At 33.4% G+C, this 24,821-nt stretch overlaps 1 protein-coding gene across 1 annotated transcript; it reads left to right on the forward strand.

Moving 5' to 3' along the window:
• The first annotated feature begins 7,992 nt into the window (after window positions 1-7,992).
• Window positions 7,993-11,455, forward strand: LOC149487754 (pheromone-binding protein-related protein 6-like). Its single transcript, XM_089695891.1, has 6 exons — window positions 7,993-8,076; window positions 9,853-9,928; window positions 10,409-10,497; window positions 10,770-10,872; window positions 11,245-11,315; window positions 11,391-11,455. Exons 1-6 carry the CDS (start codon window positions 8,011-8,013, stop codon window positions 11,406-11,408), a joined length of 423 nt encoding a protein of 140 aa, XP_089552017.1. The 5' UTR covers window positions 7,993-8,010; the 3' UTR covers window positions 11,409-11,455.
• Window positions 11,456-24,821: the final 13,366 nt, after the last annotated feature.

The following is a 24,821-nucleotide window of genomic DNA, read 5'->3' on the forward strand; positions in this document are numbered from 1 at the left end:
TAAAATAATCAGAATATTAATTATGTAGGTACTCTTTCTACTTTTTTAAATTACATAATATACAGAGTGTAATCGAAGTGTTCACAGGCGATTATTCCGTAATTATTACATTTACAAATATCAAAAAACTTTAAACTGATATCAAAAGTACTTAACCTAATGAGTAAAATGGCCATAATAAACTTTAAAAATAAAACGAGAAATGTCCAAAACCCTTTATTTGTAAGTTTTTTTGCTTCGGTGCGTGTGTTTCGACTTAAAAAAAAAGGAAGAGGAGGTATAATTATTGTTTTGTGTCTTCAGGTGGATTCGTTCGGATAAGTGTAGAGTACTGTAGACAGTAGTAGGCGTTATAGTTTCAGAGTGAAACACAACAATGCAACAAGCATGCTAGTTGCTACATCACTGCCAAGTATTGTCAAAATCGGTTCAGTGGTTTCACAGAAATTAATGATTTTGTAACAATTTACAATATTATTAAAAAGCGCCCGTTCTCTTTTGCCATTTACCTAACGATTACACTGGCGTGTGTGTAAGCACTTAATCGATTAATCATACGCCAAAACTGCCTTATATAGTTCTGGAAAAGTCCCCGAGACTGACACGATTTGAATTAAAGATAACTAAGAACTAGAACAAGGAAAGTGGCATCAAAAAATCACATCAAAATCGGGCCATCTGTGTGATAGAGAAGATGCAATCGACAGACATCGAAGCTTCAGCCCCCCTTTTTTTTTTTTTTTTTATAGTGGGGAAATCTTCCAAAGATACCCACGGCCCCCGGGGAAGGAGCCGTGGGTTATGTCGGATTCTTACCGACTAAAACCCCACTGTGTTCCGTCGAGCCGCTTTAATGATGGGGCCGCGGGTATTTGTTAGAATTCTTCCGCGACCCCCTCGGCGGCAGCCCATCTCCAGGCCAGGCGCAAGCCAAGAACAGGAAAGGTGCCTGCTCTTCCCTCCCGTTGGCGGCATGAGCGGAACACGTCTCAAGTCGCCTCACCGCACCGGACGATGGATTACATTCCCCGTTCCACCGCCCGGTGCCCTTCGTCAAGGAGGCACGTTGCGACCGTGTAAAGCGGCCGCAACACGGCGACGACGCCCAATAAGACGTCTGCGCCGGATCGGGTCCGCGTGAGGATCCCTCTCGCGCACCCGCTCTGCCTCCTCTTTCTGCGAGATCACGCTCTCCGAGAATGCGAAGCTTCAGCCCCCCTAGACAATCAATCGTCGTCGTCGTCATAATCAAACGTCAATCTCATACATTCATAATCTATTCTATTGAACTTTACGCTAATAGAAAGCCACTTGTCTAGGGGGGCAGTTCAGAAAACTCATTGTTTTTTTCCGTGTTGTAGGTTAAAAACTTACAAGCGAACTCACTCAATAAGTAGCTGATAGTTAAATAAATAATAGGTAGGTAAGTATATAAACGCACGAACGAAATGTATGGAATGCAGATATTATAGTTATAGATATCTACTTTTTATGTACATACTAGCTGCTCCGCGCGGTTTCACCCCCGTGGCTCCACTCCTGTTGGTCGTAGCGTGATAGTATATAGCCTATAGCCTTCCTCGATAAATGGGCTATCTAACACCGAAAGAATTTTTCAAATCGGACCAGTAGTTCCCGAGATTAGCGCGTTCAAACAAACAAACAAACAAACTCTTCAGCTTTATAATATTAGTATAGATATTATAATAGTATAAGTAGACATCCATACTAATATTATAAATGCGAAAGTAACTCTGTCTGTCTGTTACTCAATCACGCCTGAACTACTGAACCAATTTGCATGAAATTTGGTATAGATATAATATTTTGATACCCGAGAAAGGACATAGGATAGGTTTTATCCCGGAAATCCTACGGGAACGGGTTCTTCTCTGAAAACGCGGGCGAAGCCGCGGTCGGAAAGCTAGTTTACAATATTTAGTTCTATAATATGATAATATATAGGAATAATACGTAGGAATTGCCTTTTGAATTTTAATGTAGTCTTTAGTAGGTATATACCTTCCTAGTTTTTATAGTAATGTCACAGTAGGTACCTATTGCAATATTTCCTATAAATATAGGGTACAAAAACCACAAATTATATACCTAACACAAAAAAGGTCATTCGCTATTACTATTCAATATTACCTACTTCAACTTCTTCGAGTCATCAAATCTCATCTAAGTACAATCGTAAATCATATACAGAATATTTTTATAATAAGCTCCCTAAAAGCACAAGACGGGAATCGTACCTCATCGCGATTCAATTTGAAACGTTCTGACAACACCAATTTCCTGTCGTCTAAATACCTTTGCTTCAAAAACTGTTTCGAACACAATAATAAATCTTCACTGAAATCACGCTCTAATTTCGTGAAAGCCCCGTCTCGCTTTGCTAATTAATATGAATAGCTGGGTCCACACCGGCCGATCCAGTGATCCCGCGATCCGCGATCCAGGATCGCGGAGCATGGATCGTGGATCATGTTAGGCCGATCCACTTTAAAAACTTGCGATCCAAAATATGCGCTCCAAGTGATCCTAAGGCGATCCGTGATTCAGCCAGTCTAACTCTTGTACGATATGGAGTCACACGTACAACGGCAGCGTCTTGCCGTTGCAGCAGTAACTTTTATTATACTGAAATGTTTGCGCAAAAAATCAAAAAAAAGAAATCGACGGTTTTGGGTGAAACAACTTTACAAAAATCGATTGGAATCTGGGACTCAGCTGTACGCAGAGTTAGTTTCAGATGAAGTGGAACACAATTTTGCAAGAATGAATGCTATTCAATTTAAGATATTCGACTTTCTGAGATGTCCATGGTGAGGTGGATCGCGCGATCCAACACAACCGTCCACACCGGGCGCATCACGCAACTGAGGCACCTTTGAAGCGGGTACAAAAACCGCCCGCTAACGGATCGCACGAGGTAGGGATCGCGCGCGGCAAAACGCGTGCATGGATCGCGCGCGGCACGTCCACACCGCCCGCATCTTTGGATCGCGCGCCTGCCGCGCGCGATCGGATCGCGGTGGATCGGCCGGTGTGGACCCAGCTAATGGCATTTGCATCCGGCTTTTTCTCGCACAGACCATTTCCAACTATTGTTTTGTGAAGATCCTCACAATTTATTCCTATTTTAGTAGACTGCATTTCGCCCGTGGATGCTATTGAAAATAATAAAACGTCTGCCTTTTTGGTTACACTGGAATTAAGTCTTTGTTTCCTTAACTGGACGCATGACAACTTAAGTACGATTATTACCTATTACTGGCAGTAATAGATATAATAATTTTATTATAATATTTATAAAAAAGATCAACTTGATGAGCGGAGCGAAGTTTATTTTACACTAGCGGTCTGCCCCGGCTTCGCCCGTGGTACATGTCTACATTTTCTCTCCATAAGAATTTAAGGAATATAAAAAAAAAGAATTATCGAAATCGGTTCAGCCGTTCTTGAGTTTTGCGCTTACCAACACATTTGGCGATTAATTTTTATTAATTATAGATCTATGTAGCCTTCAAATTAAGTTTTTCAAAGGTTATAGCACAGACTAATAATGTTATACGGTTATAATAACTCACGAAAATAATAAACCAATTAAAAGACTCAAAAGTGGTTGCGATTTGCGACTGAATACCTAACTAAAGGTACATAGGTGGAGTGAGATTTTTTTTTTCGAAGCGCGCTTAGTTATACATATGTATATGGTTATATCAATTTAATAATCTGTGGTTATAGTTGGAAGATGGTCAAAAATAAAATACTTATCATCCACTGAAATATAAGATGAATGTTATAATGTAGGTATATTTTGTCCGTGGTCCTGTCCCCATAGCTCAGCTAGTATGTCCTATTGGCTATTGACTAAAGACACAATAACTAAAAAAATCATTTAGTTGTTCATAACACAGTGTACAATAAACTTTGAATACAATAAAAAAGAAATGACTGTGGTAGAAGATACTAGATTATCAAAGTAAAATGATCTGATTTTGAAAAAAAATCTATTCATTCTCTCAAGCAGGCATGTCACCATACTTTACATCAGGTAGACTGGTCAAAGGTCAAAGGTAGCTTGATCACATATAAAAAAAAATATTAAATAGATTCTATAATTTTGATATTTTTTAATTGAATAGATCATATTTATTTATTTAATAGAGTTCTAAAACGTGCTTTTTTAATTTATTTAATAACGAAAGTATAATTTGCAAACGTTAATTTAGGTACCCATACACAGAAAGAAAATATAAATCTCCTGAACCCACTGAATTCAAACATAAATGATCGTTATAGGGAGGTAGTTGGTACGAATAGGTCCCCTTTATAAAATCCGACACTAACCACGTGATAACCAATTTGGAGAGTGATTGCATAGCACGCACAGCGCATCACACAAGTATCTGCACAGGTATATCTGTCGGTGGAGCGCAAACCGTGTAGTCTCATTAAAACTTTCCTCAGACTGGGCTTGCACGTGTTTTTAATTTTTATCGAGAGCACTCGTCGTTAGCTGGCGGACGCGGGGCGCTTGCTGCGGCTTCGAGCTTTGATTGCGGTAATGACGTCTCTCCCGTCTCCCGTACCACTCGACTCATCTTTTCACTATCTTCATATTATTTTCTTGCAAATTAATGCATCTTTTTAATTAATGCACGACATATGTAAAATTTTAATAAGACCAAGTATGAATTATGCGCCGTGGTTCCGTTCCTAAATTATTTTAAGAACTTAATTTTTTTTTTAATTTAAAATGACAAACAGTTTTATGTTAATAAAACACAATATAAATATACTACAGCCCATACCAGATTACACCCATATTTTGTTCAAAGAGAAAATAAAAAAAGAACATAGCAGTCATTAGCTTATGGTGGTGATAGACAAAGCCAAATTTACGGAAATTATTCCATTTTTATTAGAAGCATTAATAAGTATAAAAATGTAATTAGTTCATATAAATAGGTATGTGATGTAACTTTAAATGTTGTTAACGAACTCTAAAAAGTAACATTTAAAAAGTGTTGTGAGTTTATTTACATTATTACTTCATGAGTGTATGTGTGGATACTGGATAATATTTATACCGGCATGATTATGATTTCGAAATGTTTATCGCAACTTTTTTCAGCTAAACTGCATGATTAATGTCACCTTATGATTTTATTCAGGCCCGTGTTGAAAAAATTATGGGTCATTTGACCCACCACCTGACCTATCTAGAATGATATAAGAGCATAAAATAATAAGATTCAGCACTATGATGTCACTTGTAAGCTGTCCACCTGAGTGCAGATGAGAATTCGAAGGTTCAGGTAGAGATTTTTTCCCCTTGTCTCCATGATTTTTGTACGGCGTTGCGGAATAATTGATTAAAAGTAGTATAGAAATAGTATGACACAGATGCCGTACAAAATCAAATGACCAAATTTACCCCGGCAATTACTGTCGAAAAATAAAAATAAATTCCGACTTTGTGGACCACCATTTTTGTACGGCATCTGTATCATACTATTTCTATACTGCTTTTAAGCCATTATTCCGCAACGCCGTACAAAAATCATGGAGACAAGGGGAGAAAATCTCTACCTGAACTTTCGAATTCTCACCTGCACTCAGGTGGACAGCTTACGAGTGACGTCATAGTGCTGAATCTTATTATTTTATGCTCTTATATCATTCTAGATAGGTCAGGTGGTGGGTCAAATGACCCATAATTTTTTCAACATGGGCCTGTAGTCTATATGTATTAAAATTGAATTTGGGAATGGAATCTAGTTTGCCTGCATTAACGACTTCACTAGTAAAAATGCCTAATACAGGGTGTCCCAATATGGACCTAGAGAGCTATCTTTTACAAAACTGTATGGTCCGCGATTTTTCGTATTTTCGGAGTTGTCTTCTTTTATAATTTTAATAATAAAAATTTTGATTTTTTGTGTGCTAAGCTGATAGATAGGCCAATTCAGTGATGGTTGAAGGTTCTATCTATCGTTATTAATGGATGAAAAATAAAAACTGATTACTTTTCGTGGTTCAAGTAATATGTATGGAATATTGACAACCTTCCCATGTGTATTTTATCATTAACCTAAAATGTTTTTATTAAATTGAATGGAAATAGACAAAAATGTATTCGTTTATTTTGGCTATTGAAAAATTTTCGATAATCCCACGCTCACTTTTACAAAGTGCAATCGACATGAAAAATCCATTAAGGTCGTTTAGGTCGGTACCGGGACGGACGTAGGCGGCGCCAGTGACCGTGCTAAGCGGATTTGTTGCATCCTCGCCGGCATCCGCATCCACTTGCCATGCTGATGCACACGTCTGCATCATCGCACCCTTTATGTGCCGTAATAGTATCCTGTTATACACTTACAGGCTTTGCAAGATACGTTAAAGCGTTTCAAATGATCATCATATATAAAATAATCATCAGAACATTATAAAGATCAATTGTGCAAGGTGATACTACTGTAGCAAATCAAGCTTGAAGTAATCATTATAATTACAATAATTTACATCATAAATAAATTGACATAATCTTTTTAAGTCCAAATTATGCGAATAAAGATCCCATATTTGCATAATATTTACTGTGGTATTATTGTCCATATAGTTCATATAGAGTCTCAAGGAATCAACGCAGGGAATCGTAATTTTTAGATACGTACACCATAAATCAGAATATTATATCAATAGAGAGTTTTAAGCACAGCTCTACCATTCATAATATTACCTACTCTATCACATAAATATTATAATGATATTACTTTATCATCCGCGTTATTAATTATTATTATTTAAAAAATGAAAATGATAAAATTAAAGTATTTATTATAATATCTATTTATCTACAATACCGATGGAAATAACCACTTTACAATGTAACCTAACGTTACAATGTTTAAATCCATCACGATTTTTTCCATCTATATCGTAGTCAACATAAAGTTTAATTTGTATGTAATGTAGAAACTTTTGGGTAAACATAAAGATGATTTCACAAGCTGTCTTCGGGCCATTAATAATCATTATGTCTGATATCCTTTGGCTTATTGTAGACTCGGCGGGCGTGCGCCGCATATTTTGACATTAATTTTATAATTATTGTGATACAACAATAAAGACCTTGCTAACAAAAACGTGTATTCTCTTCCGAACCTTCGTCGTCGAAACAATTAATAACAGTTAAACCGCGTCGGAAGATTATAACAGATACATTTAAAATTACCTACGTTTTATTTTATACGCAGGTTTGGGTGGGGAAACGCAGTTTCAGTCTCCGTTGAATTCAATTACCAAATGAAAAAAAAACACAAAAATGTATTGTTACTGTAATCTACATCTAAATTCTAAGAAAATCGATTTTGTACCGTGCCTACAGGCACAACATTTAAAACAAAAATGCTAGCCGGATAGGACTATCATTATGAACCCGGATAGTGGTGCCAAGAAGGTAGAGCAAAATTATTCTGGGTTGAGAATTATGTTTAGCATGTTCTCATTTGTTCGATATATTTGACTAACTAAAAAAAATATGTAGTAGGTAAGTGAAGTACTAAATATTTTTTTATACAACGCAAAGTACAATCTGCTTAGTTCGAGGCTAGATGGCGTTACGTGAATTGCCTAAGAATTTAATAGTTAAACAACAGTAACTATTGTATAACAGTTTTATCCATTTTTTAGGTCTTGTTACATATGTTTGTTTATAAGCTCAAATAATTTATAAATATAATCCTATATAACAATTTTTTCAATATTACTTTGGTCCTCAAAAACCCTGACCGTTACCAACGTAAGGTTACTCATGCTATGATTAAGACAATAAATGCAGATTGCACAGCGGAAGCACTTCGCAATTGATTATAGAATACTTTGTAGATGATGTGTTAATTGTCACTTAAGTTTATAATTGCTCACAGGTACTTCATAGAATTATAAATATAGCAACAACATGTAGTTGTCTCAGAAGGGCAGCGAAACGCCATGGCGGCGGCGCTGCTTATTTGTTTACTCTTGGTAACATTTGGTCATGGGGCGAAAGAGAAACCGGTAAGCGTTTTCAATCAATCTCATATCAAGTCCTTACCATATTGATTTATGCACAAAAGTTACTCTCTTATAATAAATCTATTCCGAGACGAGGATAACCTAATTTGTGTGCGGATTCAAATCGAAATGTAAAAAAAAATGCATTTGACACTACAAACTGCGTTAATTCGCAGGATTTTTATTAGGCTTGAAATGCACTTTACAAAGCAGATTTCGCCTAAGAAGGCAAGGGACCCTTGTATCGCAAACTGCTCACCCGTGTGAGTGACTGTCTCTATGGTCCCTTGTTTCCTGTGACAGCCGAAATCGAGGTTTGTTCCCGACAAACCGGACGTTCTCGATATGTCGTTTAACACGAAAAGCCCTCTACGTTGATCTTAAAAATCAGAAGGACTCAAGAGCATCTAATGTAAAGTACCAGTAAAAATAGTATGTAATAATAATACTTTAGTAATAGTAGTCCGTCACACTAAATCAAAATATTCTGCCTTCAGTTGAAGCGTCTATCATATTTTCATCTGTGAATTTTTTAAGCGCAATTTAAGAAAAAAAAACAACTATCTACAAAACAATAATAATTAAATCCATAGAGTTTTAAACTTAGTTGTAATATTACAAACTATAGCACTTCAACGCAACGGTAAGAGTCTTGTGAGACCATATCGATTTAGATATGCTAAACACACTCGAATTCTTATTAGATATGTATGAAATATAAGATATTTTAGCAATACATAGAATTCTTTGAAAACGCTAACAGCCATCTTTCAACGTCAGCTTCGGTCTACGAACTTATGTGACGTTATAAGATCTAACCCTTTCACCTAAACAAAAAAGTTTATTTCCAATGTCAGGAAGAAAATGTACATTTTTATGTTTCGTTTAATTCGATTGTTAACAAAAAATAATGAATTGTTATTTTACAAATATTATATGTACACGTCCATGGAAGAGATATAACTCAAAATCTATATTCTTGATGTAGAGCAACTAGTATGAAAATTGAAGTAGATTTTTTCAGTGAAAAATAAAAATGTTTGATTAATGAATTGGTCTACTAAACATATTATAAACAGATTGATTCGAAATCAATTTTTTGCCGGTGCCTATTAGTAATTGATCGCAATAATTTGTCGGTAATATTTAGATATAGCTATACTTTTATAGAATTACCATGGTTTTATAATTAAATTACTTTAATATCCGATCCGAAGAAAATAGTGTGTTTTGTCCAAATAGTTATGATACAATGGAAACACGCACTAAGCTTTTAAATTAATATTTGATCTTATGATACAACTTGATGCGCTATGGGTTGGTCCCACTGGAATCTCGGCTTAATAATTTTCTTTGAGAATTTTATGTCATTTTTAATATTAAAGTGATGTCTTTGCGTCACAAAGAAAATATTTAAGAGGATATATCTAAGAGATTATATAATGTAGTCTTTAGTTGGGTTGAGAATGCGTAAACGCGAGTCACTACAAATTTTCCTAATGCATTTTCTTGTAACTGACAGTCCTAGTAATTCATTTTTTGTCCAAATACGCAGTGTAAAAAAGTTATAAAGTAAATTTGTATACCTAACAAATGCTATATTAATAAACTTATACACGTTTTGATGTACTGTAAATGTGTTTGACATCGTAATAAACTTGTTTCTGAACTTGTCTATTACTCTCATACAAAAAAATTGTCCTTTGAGAGAGTTCAAATACAACCGAGATTCGAGGTAGCTCGTAAGAAAATTGATTTCATAAGTGAATCGTATTTCAGGAACTTAGCGATGAAATCAAAGAAATAATAGAGCATGTTCACAACGAATGCGTCGGTTTGACTGGGGTCGCCGAGGGTGAGTTCAAAAAACAAAATAGCTATTTATTTCATCTTACCTTTGTGCTACTTTCATTTATTTTGACGCATATACATTTTTTTGTTCGCGGCTTAACTTATACCATAGCTATAACAATAACCAGAGAGGAACATTTATTTTTATTGTAAAATAAAATAGTAGAGTATTTACGTTATAGTATAATTAAAAAATATCTCCTAATAATTATATTAGAACCTAAACATGATGTGTAATAAGTAGTTAAACTTCGCAACGTGTGCTATAGTATATTTACCTTTTTAGTTTTTACTATAAATAAATTGTATAATAATTAAAGCTGTAATATCCATTTGTCTGGACTAGAATACTACACAGTACACAAGTGACAAATTTCCATGATAAAACCAGTGATTCTTTTCCCTGGCTGAATAATCATGTGACGTGTAATATTTATGTGATATTCAAATACATTAAAGACTCTTTATTCTCTCTTGCCCCCAGAGGATATAGCGAATTGCGAAAACGGCATATTTAAGGAGGACAACAAATTGAAGTGCTATATGTTTTGCCTACTCGAGGAGGGTAGCCTTGTGAGTTATCTTTCTTTTGTTTTTATATCATCTTGCTCGGTTAAAAAGAGTTCCGACGATTAAAATGTTTGCTCGTGGTACTTTTCTTCAGGTGCGATTCACTATTAAATATTAATAATTGGTTTATTTTCATTTTTCGCATTTATTTTACGAACTATAATAATTAATCTTACATGAATACATATATAAAGAGCCGGAAACAATCGGTTAAGTTGTTTCTGAGTTGTATACATGTGTAAAATCAAGTCTTTTATACGACTTCTTTTTAATAGGTCGATGATGATGGAAACGTAGATTATGACATGATGATCAGCCTCATTCCTGAACAGTATACTGAAAGAGTTACCAAAATGATAACCGCCTGCAAACATTTAGGTATGAATTTTAATCGTTTTTTTCTTAATTCATATAAATAAACGTTGTGCACTTAACGTAACACAGAATATAAATTATGGATAATTAATATCTAAGGGATTACCATTATCTTGGGGTTTTTAGACAGTTTGTTTGATAACGCAACTGCCACCAACAATCTAATCATTAAAATAATAAATTTGTACTAAAATAATATACCTAATATTTTGGTTCTTGAAAATTATCTTATAATATAATTTTGTGTATAAAGATTACCAAAAAATGAAATTTCATGAAGTACTTAATATGTTGTAAATGATAAGTAGAGTATTTTTTATCATGATATGATTTAGTTAACAGGTACAAGTTTTAGTTTATTATTTCTTTCCACAGATACAAGGGATAAAGATAAGTGTCAAAGAGCATTCGATGTTCATCAATGTTCCTACAAACAAGATCCCGACGTAAGTTTTCACTATGAATGAATGAAACATCTGATAAAACAAGGCATACATTTTTATTTATAATTTATTTTTCAGTTCTATTTCCTCTTCTAATATTATTGTACTCAAGTTGAGCGACGCTGACTAAATGGAGAAGCTGTAAATATAAGTATTTAAGTCAATAAAGCATTATAAACAAATACATTGTAATTTATTTGAAATTATAATAAGACCAAAAGCTGATTCATGATGTCTGAACTCATACAAATAATTCATTACCCTTTTTATTCTATTTGTATAATATTAATTTGAAAAACGTTATTACTGCTTCCTGTTGAGAAGAAATCTTGTAAAATATAAGGACGTAATTTGGCTTTTGCCGCGGGCCGCACGCCCGGCTATTTTTTATGAAATACTTACTTCTCAAGTTTATTCAGATTTTGAAAGAAGTATTATACTAAGGAATTAATTTGCTTCACAAGAAATAATTTCTGCGAGGAAAAATAAATGAGTTTGAATCTTGTAAAATGTGTAATTGTAATCTTTAGTGAAATGAAATTCAAAGGAACTCCTTCGTTGAGAGGCAATTTTGAATCTCGTATTTCTTTTATTCATTTGAGACTTGCCTTTATGACTAAAGATTATTAAAGACAAAAACACTTGTTTTTAAAGCATCAAGATTAATATTACACGATCCTTTTTTAAATCATTTGCTATTAAATTTATGTCTATAAGAAATAATGGGATCGCTACGCTTTTAAGAAAGTTTAAATAGTATTTTAACAATAACGATAATATTCATTGATGAGAATGGGAAATAAACTTAAAGATCCAAATTACAATGAAAGCGCAGGTTATTTAACGGCAAAACGACATTCAAAAGACGGAAAAACCGAGGGTCGGAACATCTGCGCATAAAGAGGCAATTTGGAGATTGCCAGGGGCGAGCAACAGCCACAGAATTGTACTCAAATGTATTCAAAATTAAAAAAAAAATGTTAGCAAATTCATTGCGGGTAAGTAAGCATTAGTAGCTTGGATTTGTGGATAGTAGCGGTTTTAGGACAATGAGCCCACGCCCCACGGGTCGTGGTAGAGCTTTGTATACAAAATCTAACTGAACTTAAACGTTACTTTTAATCCTGACATTGCAATTTTCTGGCGTTTTTACCCGACTGCCAAAGAAGGAGGGTAATGTTTTTCGAGTGTATGTAAGTATGTATGTATGTCTTTTCCTTTGTGACCACCTGTAGCCTAAACGGCTTGATGGGTTTTGATGTATGAGGTATCGTTAGATTTGTCTTGATTACGGGAGTGTCATAGGATACATTTTATCCTAAAAGTCCCACGGGATAAAGACATAATAATATTTTTTCTAAATTTCCCTTTATTTAGTGTGCAGTCGGGTATTTTGTTTTTTTAATAATAATCTTGTAACTATACGAATTTCTGGCAATGAAGATTCACCGAATAAGTAGTAAATAATGTGCTCTAATGATAAAATTGTTGGAGCGGGTTGGTTTCTACGTGGACTGCAAGTGCGACGGGCGCCGGTAAAGGCTGCGGACGTCGCAATTTGGCGTCGAGCCGCAGTAATGATGGCTGGACGTTGCGGTCGCGTACGTGAGCCAGCTGAACTAATCCTCTAACCCGGTTCACCTTCGTTAGCGCTATCATTTTATGAATAAACTCACTTTACATGCACATACGTTTTAAACACTTGAATTGACTTGGTTTACTCGAACACACAGTACAAATAATTTTCTAGCTTATCAGTGACACGCACATAAAACCACAATAGACTCTATTACACATGTTATTATTGTATAATATGGTTAGGGAGCCAGGTGCAAATTTGGTTAACTATTTCCTCTCAAGAGATAATTCGTCAGACGCATGAGAGTATAGTATTATAAAGCCTCGTGAACGTCAGCTGGCGCTCGGTTGGGGGGGTGAGCGGTTGTAGCCTCCCACGCACATAGGAAAAAAAATACATTCATTCATTCATTTCCTCTCAGCTAAAAATTTGTCAAATTGTAGCTAACCCAATATCTCAACGAAAAAAAATAGTCAGCTGGTTACAACATGGTGTATTATACGTCAGCTGGTGTCTCGAACATGAAAGTTAAATTTAAAGAAAAATTTATTTTCCGTTATTTCCTCTCAAACAAAAATTTACCTGATGATAGCTTATATGTAACTGTGGATAAATATATATGTCAGCTGGCTGTATCTTGGTGGAAAAACCGTCAGCTGATACGGGAGGCTACAACCGCTCTTCCCCCCAACCGAGCTCCAGCTGACGTTTACGAGGCTTCATAATACTATACTTTGATGCATTTTACTAATTACCGCTTGAGAGGAACTTGGTCATAAAATCTGCTGCTGGCTCCCGGACCAATATGTTAGTACTGAACATAAGTTTGCTTTACTCTGTTTCGAAATATTACATCACTTTATTGTTAGTAATATTAGCAGCATAAGCATAGTGGAGGTTATTGCGATGGTACTGGCTAAATTTTACTTCCCACACAAAATAGTCTGTGATTTTAGCTTATATAATTTACATTGTACACTCATAATAATTCGCTGAAGATATTTTATCTTTATTATTTATGAAAGTAAATTTAACGTAAATCTGTAATAATTCAATGATTTTAAGACCTGAAAATTATAAACACGAACATACAATACCGGTACTGCGAACAGCTCTCACAATACCTAATTAATTTTCAACTAGTTAGTAGATAACTGTAAAATGAGCACATGAATTTGCTGATTACATTCTGTCGGATACAACTGCATAAAGCTAATTATGACATTTCTGTAATCTATTCAGTAACGTGGAACAATTTATTGGTGTAGAGCACGTTCGTGAAACAAGCCAATTATCCAAATAAATTGAGTTAGCCACCCTTGCGTCGACGAGCCGTCACCCGCGTCATAGTTCTCTTCAAAGGAAGCGTGTTATGCAACTTCGGAAAGGTGTTTGTTTCACAGGCGCGCCGCAAAATGAATATTGATGACTTCATAGGGACCGGAGATGATTTGCTGAAAAATTAGCTTCTTTTCATCGTTTTATTGTCCGCCGTTGCGAGCGGAGGTGATGAAGACTAATATAGGCGTTAATTTTAATAAAAGATTGCTTTATAATGATTAGCGAATGTTTTTTTTGAATTTTAAATTAATTGCTTGCTGTTGTTTGTAATGAACACATTGTATGAAATATGACTCATACAAAATTGGTATTTATATTCTTGAATATGTCAATGTATATGTAAATAGTTTATTTAAAGTACGAGTAGGTACCTAGATAAGATATTTTTGAGCAAATAAAACACCTACAAATTCGATTTTGAATTATCAACATTTAAAAATGAAAGAAATAATAACGTAATATAAATTAGACACGAATGTATAGATATCTTGAAATTGTATAAAATAATTTGAACCCGGAATATTTAATTCCCGGGGTTCCTGGTAAGGACAACATTAACAAGGACGTGTGTCATCTTGGCGGTGTCTGACCGGAAGACACAATTTATATGCAAATCGAAAACAAGATACAAGCCACTGATATGCCGGGTGTTGGCGCCGAGAGAACCCGAGACGCACGCTTGTATTAGGACTTCTAAAATTACTTTCGCGCTTAGCATACTAGATATCCTGTTGTTAATCATAATGCTGGAGGTTTGAAATAGGATGTCGTGAATTTATCTTATGAATTGTGATCAACGCGTTACAGTTGTATTATATGTTTGTGTTACAGGAATTGTAGTACCTACTTAGGTAGGTACATTTTTATTCATCCAACTTTTTTTTATAAATTCGCAAGATATAAGTATGTAAAGGATCACTTTTAAAAGTAAGTTTATGTAAAAATACTTATAGGTCAGAATATGATAAGTAGCCAGTAGAGTCTAGACTCTATCATTGTTTTTTTTCATGCAAAATTTCGGGGAAAAGGTCCTGAATTATCTCAAACTCCATTATGGCGCCATACGCAGTGGACCTACCCTACCAAATATACATACCTATAATATACATAGATAACCCAACTATTGTCATTTCAACTTCGTCCATTATTTCTGATCTGCGTCGTTTCGATATTTCATAGGCATATAATATATAGCAAATAAGGTTATCATAGTTTGTATATAGGAATACAATTAATAACACGTATTTATTATTTCTATGCATTGAAAAAATGTTAATACATATACATAGTATATTCATATTTAATGCCCAATTACTTGCGTTACTTATTTCCTGTTTGCTATTCATTATTATTCCCATTTTACATTTTGTTTATTGACTCAATGGGAAAAAATAGAGCCAAGAAAATGTACTTCCTTTCGAGATCATTATGACGCAGTAAACCACGGTCTGTTTATTTAAATTTTCTTTACTTTACGGACCTGAAGAAGAAGGTGTACGCCTAAGCGGTGCCTCGCGGCATCTTGCAAATTGCCCGCTCCTTATTAAACCATTTCATTCGCTTTGTTATTCAAATATTTCCTGCAAATACTTTTCTAGGTCAAAATCTTGTCTTAAAACTGCAGCCGTCTTGCGGAAGACCAAACTTCTGTACAAAGGCATCTTTCTTGCCCGAAACACGTGTTTAGTTACAGTGATTGCATCTTCATTCAGAGGTCACTCCCGCTAAATGGTGTTTATAGGGAGGTGTGATTTGGTAAAATATTGGATGCGGTTGTTTGTTTTTGATTCTATTGTTTTATTATATACCAATTGATATGCCAGAGCTTATATTTTGTTAGAAGGTAATTGGTATCCACTTAAATTAGGAGAGTTTATAATTTTTCTTGGTAAGTTTTTTTTATTTTATTTAGGTTTTATAGCTAATCAAGACATATTTAATTGGTAAACCGCACATTTTGTGTAACATACACAATAAAATAATTCCTTAATACTTTGTTCCCAATATCATAGAAAATAAAATCATTCATACTGACTGACTTCAGATAACATTACATACTGGATTCCGGTAAAAAATTCTTCTAATATTATTTAAACCACAAAATATTACACGTCGCATTACAAGAATATCTCTTATTTTATTGTATTTTAGTTGTATATGATTTTAACGCAAATAGATAGCTTTACAAAAATGAAATCTGCTATTAATTAATTTTGTAAGTTTTTCTTTAAGTTGCGTACCGCCTAACCTTGATATTTAAACAATATTTAACCATTCTTATAATATCTATTTATAAATATCTCTATGATTGATAGTAATAAAATTAAACAAACAAATCTTCCAAAATTAGCTGCGTATATTGTTTAAACATAATTAACTCAATATCTATTTCCGTACATGTATTTTTTGTAACCATTATTGAGTACAAAACGTGAGTATAAAAGTGTCGAAAATCGTCATGCAAACAAAAAATCTACGCCGTATCCATCGGTGTTACGCGGATTGTTTTGTTTTCAGTGCAATGGCGACCGCTGGCTAAGCCAATTAGTGTCCACTTGGGTAAACACCGGCTCGTTAGCGGACTTGTGTGTTTTATTCAATTCAATTTGCCAACTCCACCACCACTTATTGACGTTACTTTTCTTTACCCGCTTTTAATTTACTGAGCTTAAGGAAATAGTGGAGTAGTTTATGTTTGATGTTATTATTTTTTTTCGGTTAAGAGAATATGTTATGTTGTTATGTTTTGTTATATGTATAGAATCCTAAAAATAGATGATGCCATTTTCAAGTTAAACCCCCAAAACACTTATTAACAAACATATATTATATCTAATAAGTGTATGAGAAAAATCGTCTAGCATAATTGTATTTTTTCGGTTACATTTTCGTATCCCATCAAAACTTGGCTAACAACAATGTCGTATAAAATATTATAATTCTTTTACAACGTGTTTGTTTCTAATAAGAGTTCGATACAATATGACAGGGAGACAAGTAATTGAACATCTGTTCGTTCAACCGAAGCAAAGGAATCCTCGGCTGTTCCGCACCCGCAATAATCTCGTTCGTGACTTGCACGTGAAATGCGTGCTTTTATTACTTTCCTGAATGTGTTAGGCTTACGCTTTATAGTGAGGTATTTTGATAAAGTGCTGCTTTTGTTTAAAGTTACGGGGGTGACGAATCTCGTAGAATCGATAGTATATAATTTAAAATAACATTAATATATGTTTATAATATTATTGATAATGAATATATAAAGATTTATGGTTTTATTATCAGGGTTTGTGTGAAAATATATTACATATATTAATTTTGAGTTTGAATGAAAATGTAAGCGATATTGTTGAATAATCCGTTTTTGCAATATAAATGAGATAGGTCCCTAAATTACGTGGAAAACTAACCAATCGACCGTACTCTGTTTATTTTTGTGTGTGCTGTTCATTGTATATATTTGCTTTATAATATTATGATATGCAACTGAAAATCATTGATATCTGCCTCATAAAATTCATATTTTAATTTTGTAGAATAAATTATTAGGTACAAAAATTAGCTTCATACATATTTTCAATTTATTTTTAAAGTGCTACGGATAAATTTATAAGTGTGCTTCAAAGTCTAAAAGAGCAATGTGAGGATACCGTTCATTGAGAAGAAAATTATATGCAAAATCACGGCTGAAGTCACGGTCCGACATAGACCCTGAGGGGAAAATAATTAATGTTGCAGCCTTGGAAACTCTGAAATTTGAATCTTATATAACGAAAAATATTTTCCTAAAAGAGATTATCCTAATTTTATGAAACAATATTGTAGTAGAGGATTAATTTGGATCAGAAGCATGTGCTAGCCAAAGCCGTTTTAAAAACATGGCGCCTCCATAATGATTGCTTGATGAGAGTCAGTCCTGCATAACCCGCCTCCGTCGGCTACTGAACGACCCTCAGAAAATTAGTTTGCATTTATTACACGCCTTCGGTAGTTTTAAAGAAAGCTGACTTGCAGATTTTCGCAGTAAATCATAAAATAATTACATCTTGTTTGATATTAATTCTACATGATTATACAGGAAACTTTTTATGCGTAAATGAAGCAAAAAATTATTGCAGTGACAAATCCAGTTTTGATGTGTAATGCTTATAAAATTGAATTAAACGACCACTTGCTACATGAGAATAGCACATAAAATTGTAAATTATAGCAGTTTTTTAGAATTTCTGCCAAAGGTCTTTTCAATATAAAATTTATAAGAATGGTGATAACATTAAAAACCATTCTATGTAAACGTTTATTGTTTTTACTTGACTACATGAAGGTGAGCAGTTACTGCGAAAGCATTGTTTTGTTAACTGGATGCTGCAAGTTAAAGTGTATGTTAACGTTTGAGCGAAAATTAGAGAGTAAACTACGAAATCCTTACAAGTTTAGTTCAGTCATAGGCGCTACAGAGGGGTGAGTCGAGAACCTACTAACAAGTAAACTGTCGCGTAGCCGCGACGAATAATAATGCATGCGATGTCCGCCACACGAGGCACAAGCCATAACGACACTTAAAACTTGCACCAATATCTTATATAACTTATAGAGCAGAGGAGGTTGTTAACGTTCATATTCCTTTATTTAATGCGTACCTCTTATTATTACGGAAAGAAGAATAAATTGCATTCACAAGTTGGTACTACATTATATTATGCCGATTTCAATCATAATCATAACATTACGAGCCGATATAAAAACAAAAATTTGTTTTCAATAGACAGTTAGATGATGTTATTTACGCTTACATTAGTTTACCTTGCATATATTTATACATATATAACAGTACAAGTTGAGCGGAGTTTTTAAAAAGTTTTCTTCTTTACTTATTTGAGGACGCTCGGAGCGAGCGTCGAACTCCCTAACTCGTGTTATTGAATTTAATGTACCCCGGTCTCTACCTAGTTCTATTCCGTGTCGATAAAATCACTTGGACTAGTTAGACATTGCTATTTGTGGCAACATTTAAAGAGTTTATAAACATTTTACAGAGATATGCTGAAATACTGTTATGCAGGTTCAACCGTTAGCGGTGTGAAAATATTTAATGTGATTTATGTAAAATAATTCTCTTATTTTTTTTTATATTAAGCGTAGTAAAAAAATTTCAGGTCATGTTAATTCTATCCATATGAATATTATTACCTTATGAAGTCTTTATGAAGGTTAATTTATGTATCCTATGTACCTACTGCTTGAGATGGGAAGAAAGGCAAAATTTTCTTCATGATTCATTGATCAACCTGTTGAGAAATTATTTTTTATTAGGATTCGATATAATTTCATTTTAATAAGGATATCAATATTTCTTATAACTATTACCGATAGTTTTAATGTTTAATTTATGTACCTGATTATTTATAAAAATAAAATCTTTATCTGTTAAATGTTAATTTATTTATTTATTTATTTATGATAAGGTACCTTACAGCTAGTGATACAATTTTTGAGATGAATAAATACTAAGCTACGCCAATTAAAAGGTACACCAATAATGTAACGTAGATAGCGACTAGCGAGTTTATTACTTTGAAGATCCATAAGCAGTACTTTGATGTGTCGGATGTAGTGTGTACCTCTTTAGAGAGCATGTAAATAACGTTACTAAAGTCGATGTGTAAATTTTCTTTGGATGTACCGCAAAAGGTTTCTTGTGCTAACATTTACATTTGGCGCCGCGCCGTTTTCGTTTGCACCAAGTGTTTGCGAACAACGCACTTTAATCACGAGAACAGGTGGAAACCGTCGCTGAACAATTTTCACATTAGAATTTCTGATCAAATCACAGTTGCTGTTCAATAGATTTTTTCATTACCGCAGCGAACCTTTTAAACGTATTACAGATTGAGATAACTATTTGTTGCCTATACTGAAGAATGTATGAGTATTGATCCATAGATAAATTATATTTGTATCATTTTTCAAGCCACGAAAGAGTACTAGGAGCTTGTAACATAACAGCGAAAGGGCACTGAAGTGACTGTGAATACCTGCACGTATTCAATTTTCCCGACAATATTTCACCCAACCGACATTCTATGTGCTTGCTTTTACCACAAGAACATCTAAAACATTTCGGTTAAGAATATTGAACTGCAAAAAAGTCTTGAGTCATGTTTCAAAGTAATACTAAGAGACTTTACATATTATGTGATCTAATTATTTCTTATCGTAAGAACCATTTCTTTATATTATAAAAAGGAGTAGATAGTTTCATTGATAGTACCTATGTACTATCAATGAAACTTATTTTTAAATAAAACGGTTTGTAGTAATCCCTGCACTAGAATGCGTTATAATTTAAATATAAAACGGCAAAGACTCACGAACCGAGTTAATTTATCTTCAACCATAATTTCCTGAAGAAATGTATGTATCAAATTGGTAGAGATAATAGTCATTGTTTATAATTTTACAATTGATCAATGTCTTATTTTTTTGTTATAAGTAAAAAGTAAAAAAATATTACATAGTATCAAAATTAAAACTATTATATGAAGTAATATTTGAATTCGCAAAGCTTTAAATTTATCTTAAATGTCATCCAATTTAAACCTTCCTTATACACCTCTCCCTCTACCAGACAAAAATCCATTATTTTTAGTAAGGTAAACGCAGGTATTAACGACCCCCCTAAGGCAATTTTCAAATCAACCATATTTTTTAAGTATACTGGTTCTTCTAAAGATTTATAGTTTCATTTTATATGCTAGTGTTATGTATAAAAAATGTTTTTATTGAAGCAAATACATTCTAATAAATGATTATCTTGTAAAAAATAATTTACAATGTGTCTTAGTCGATTGTTGCAATTACCGACCCATAAAAACGGCTGTGAAGCTATTAACGATTTTTATGCAGCTATTCCCGATCGTATGTGAGAGGAGGCCTTTTTCCAGCAATGGAATGTATAGAAGCTAGTGATGATGATGATTACCGATCTTAATAAAATGAAATAAAAATGCGAATATATTCGTATTTTTTATTATAGTTATTTTTAACAAAACAAATGAGCTTATTAGTAATTAACTAAATAATTATAAACTTTTAAATTAATCAACAAAATACTATTAATATATGTACATATATTAAATTAAGGATTTCAAACTCTAGGATATTTTCTTATGCTATTTGATTGATTGCTTCGGCGAGTTGTGTTTTATTGTATACTTTTCGCCGCTTTTTTGGCTCCATATTTCTGGAAAAAATATAATTATATGTTTTATGTTAATTTAACCATGAAGAAGCATTTTCAATAGGCACCTATTATGTCATAAAAGTAGTAAAAATATATTTGCACGCTCAACTACATGTTTAAGGATCAATATTATCTGTATCTACAAACATCTTTATTCTACATTCTGCAAATAAAGCAATTTGAATTTGAATTTGTAGATGAGAAACTAAATCGGTAATAGCTTCCTATAGTTGCTATTGCCGACCCACATGGGTCGGTAATAAAGTATGTAAGTATAAATCTAAATTGTATTACCGACCCATAAAAAAAATGGTTATTTTAATTCATTTGACCATCAGACTATAAAACAGATTATAATTGATTAATGCCATACAAAATATGAACAAATGCATATTGTTTGAACAAAAAAAACAATGATTTACTACTGTAACTATTCCATATCGATCCTCGAAAAATATCATAACTTTGTATAAATTGACAACGCTAAAAGGTAAACACTAGACAAAAAAGTTTAGTCGCTAATAGATTTTTATGAAGACTAATAGCTTAGATTTAAACTGGTCCATAAAACCACTTGTGTTAGTGTGATACAATAACATAAAAGAAAATTAAAACAAAAAGTTACGTTGCTGCCATTGCCGACTTACGGGTCGTTGATACCTGCCACGGCTTAAACTGGTGAAGCTAACACCGTCCCATTTTAATTTAAAGTTTTATCGTTTCAAATTACTTTTTATCAATAAAATGTTGTAAGAAATGAAAAGTTGACACTTAAATGCATTGACATTTAGTAATATAAATTAAAGTATAGATGTCATTTGTTTGTAAATGTCTTAAAAAGATAAATCACAGTACTTACCCGAAGGAACAACGGAACAGTACGACATGTCCTGCGTCCACGCTACCCCGCAGCAACTTACGTTTTTTAACTCTTTTTTGCACAGTTATTCACACTAACGTAAAAGTATACGATGCTCAAGTAACACATTCGTGTATAACTTTGCCTACCTATAGCTAGAATAGTTCTAGAAACGTTTAAATTTCGAATTACTTTTATAGGTCGGTAATACCTTCAGATTTTCGATGGGTCGTTGATAGCTGCGTTTACCCTAAAATTACAATTTCAAATTCATATACCTTAAAACATATAAAATTCAAACAAAAAATACAGTGATATTGTTAGAATATACGTTGTCGTGTCTCGTATCAATATCCGGATTATATCGTATCAAATTTGTTTTGTAGGATCAGGATTTATGCAGCATTCTCAATTTCCTGCGACGACAGCGGTACATCCGGCATGCACCCTAGTTCACGTGGGAGTTGGGACTTATAAATTGACGGACTTATGTAAAAATTTTATGTCTTTACAATTTAAATGATTTGTATATCAATTCATTTTATACATTTCAAAATTAATTATATCACTGTCTTTCCAACATCCGTTCAATATCGTATGTAGATAAATTGTACACATACTTAATTATTATAATATTACTAGTTTTCACCAGAGAGGATGCGAAAATGAAATTGGAATCAAATAGTTCCAATGTATAATTGCATTGAGATTTTTCGATTTCCCTTGAAGGGAACGTCTTTATGGAGTTGGCAGTACAGCCCAGTGGAAAATGGAGGTAGGAGCGCTAGCATTTGCATACCGGCATCGGAGTCGAGCGGACCGGCAAATTGTTGTCGCATCGATGACTCGATCAATATGCCATATCTATATCCAACAAGTCTGTTTCTATGCATGTTATCCTTGGACACTGTTTGCATATTATACATGGCTGAGTTATTTTGATTGTATGCAATCAGTTATCTACTCAATTGCATAACAACCGCGTTATCGATGTTGACTATGTTCACTTTACGCAATGAAACTCTCATTTTGACTTAATCAAATATTGGTCTTGTTATTTGTATTAAATTGGTTATGATATTTTATGACAATGTAACATATGCGTTAAAATATATAATTTACATAAGAGACTAACGTGTTAAATGAATGAGGAATAATAAATTTGCATTGGCTTTGTGAATTCGTCGTGTCTTCTACAAATGAGCATGCATCAAAGTTTTCTTTAGAAATGTTTTCAGTGCGGTTCGTTACAGCATAGTTGAGTCTAGACTTTCGATTTATACCGGCTTTAGGGTTGCTTCATCCATATCAATTCTAATCGGATTATTATAAAGGAATATATCGTTTACCTTATCTGTCCTATCTATTAATAAATTTCAAATAACTTGTCTGCATTCTTAATATATGTTAACGATAATTGATCCTACTTATATATAAGTGATTAATCATACAATCTTTCGAAAAAAAAAATAAATCTTAACATTCTCAAATCGTACAAACATGTAGGTAGTTGCTAAAAAAATAGAGTATCAGGCAACCCCTTATGCCAACTGTTCATGTCTATTCGACGTCGCAGGGTCGATTTCGGTTCGTTTAAGTTTGACATCCATAACAGGGATGTTTGTGCAGCCTCCGTACATGTGGCACGGTGACAGAATTTGCAATGAAAATTTTCGCTGTCAACGTGCAATGCGGTAGTAAATGTCGACTTGTAAAACCTACATACATTTGACGCTTTGAATTTTATGGGCGTTTATAATTATTTATGTTTTTTCATGCATTTTTAAGCACAAAAAATTGAATATTTTCATTATATCTGAATGATAGAGCAATGCTCTACATACATATATATAATGATAAAGATGCTTTCATTTCTTTCTAAAAATGATATACCAACGCTTTACCAACGCATCAATTTAATACATCATTGTGTGATTTAGTATAGAAGGTTTAAAACATATTTGTTTGTCGTAAATATAACGAGATACTCGCTAAATATTTTATAGCATGAATTATACCTTTTGGAAAATATCGCGTTTGTGCCTCAATCCTAAACAAATAACGGGATTTAATGAGGACCACACGTGGTGATCGAATTGCATTTTATAAAAGGGATTTTTCATTCAAAGCTGAATTTGGATTTTGTCTCTTTAATATAAAATAAACATCCTATTATAAACTCTACGTACTTTTCATTAGGATACTCTTCCATTATTTAAACCAGTAAATATCTAATTCAGTATGAATATCCTTGTCGTTATAAATTTTATTATAAAATAAGTTTCATGCATTTCCCATTTGAGCTGTAAACGAAAACACGTAATAACAATCGAGCAATTAAAATTTTATAGCAATACAATAATAATTATGCATTTACGACCGCGTCATTATTTATTACTTTATTCTTCCGTTACCTTTGTTATGGTTATTAGTTGTTAGTGCACTCATATATTTAAATAATACGTATCCATTTGATTCAACTGAATT

The sequence above is a fragment of the Colias philodice genome, chromosome 6 (genome assembly GCF_061535455.1).
Source record: "Colias philodice isolate Cphi_HAF_F1 chromosome 6, ilColPhil1 Martin Lab GWU primary, whole genome shotgun sequence".
Lineage (NCBI taxonomy): Eukaryota > Metazoa > Arthropoda > Insecta > Lepidoptera > Pieridae > Colias > Colias philodice.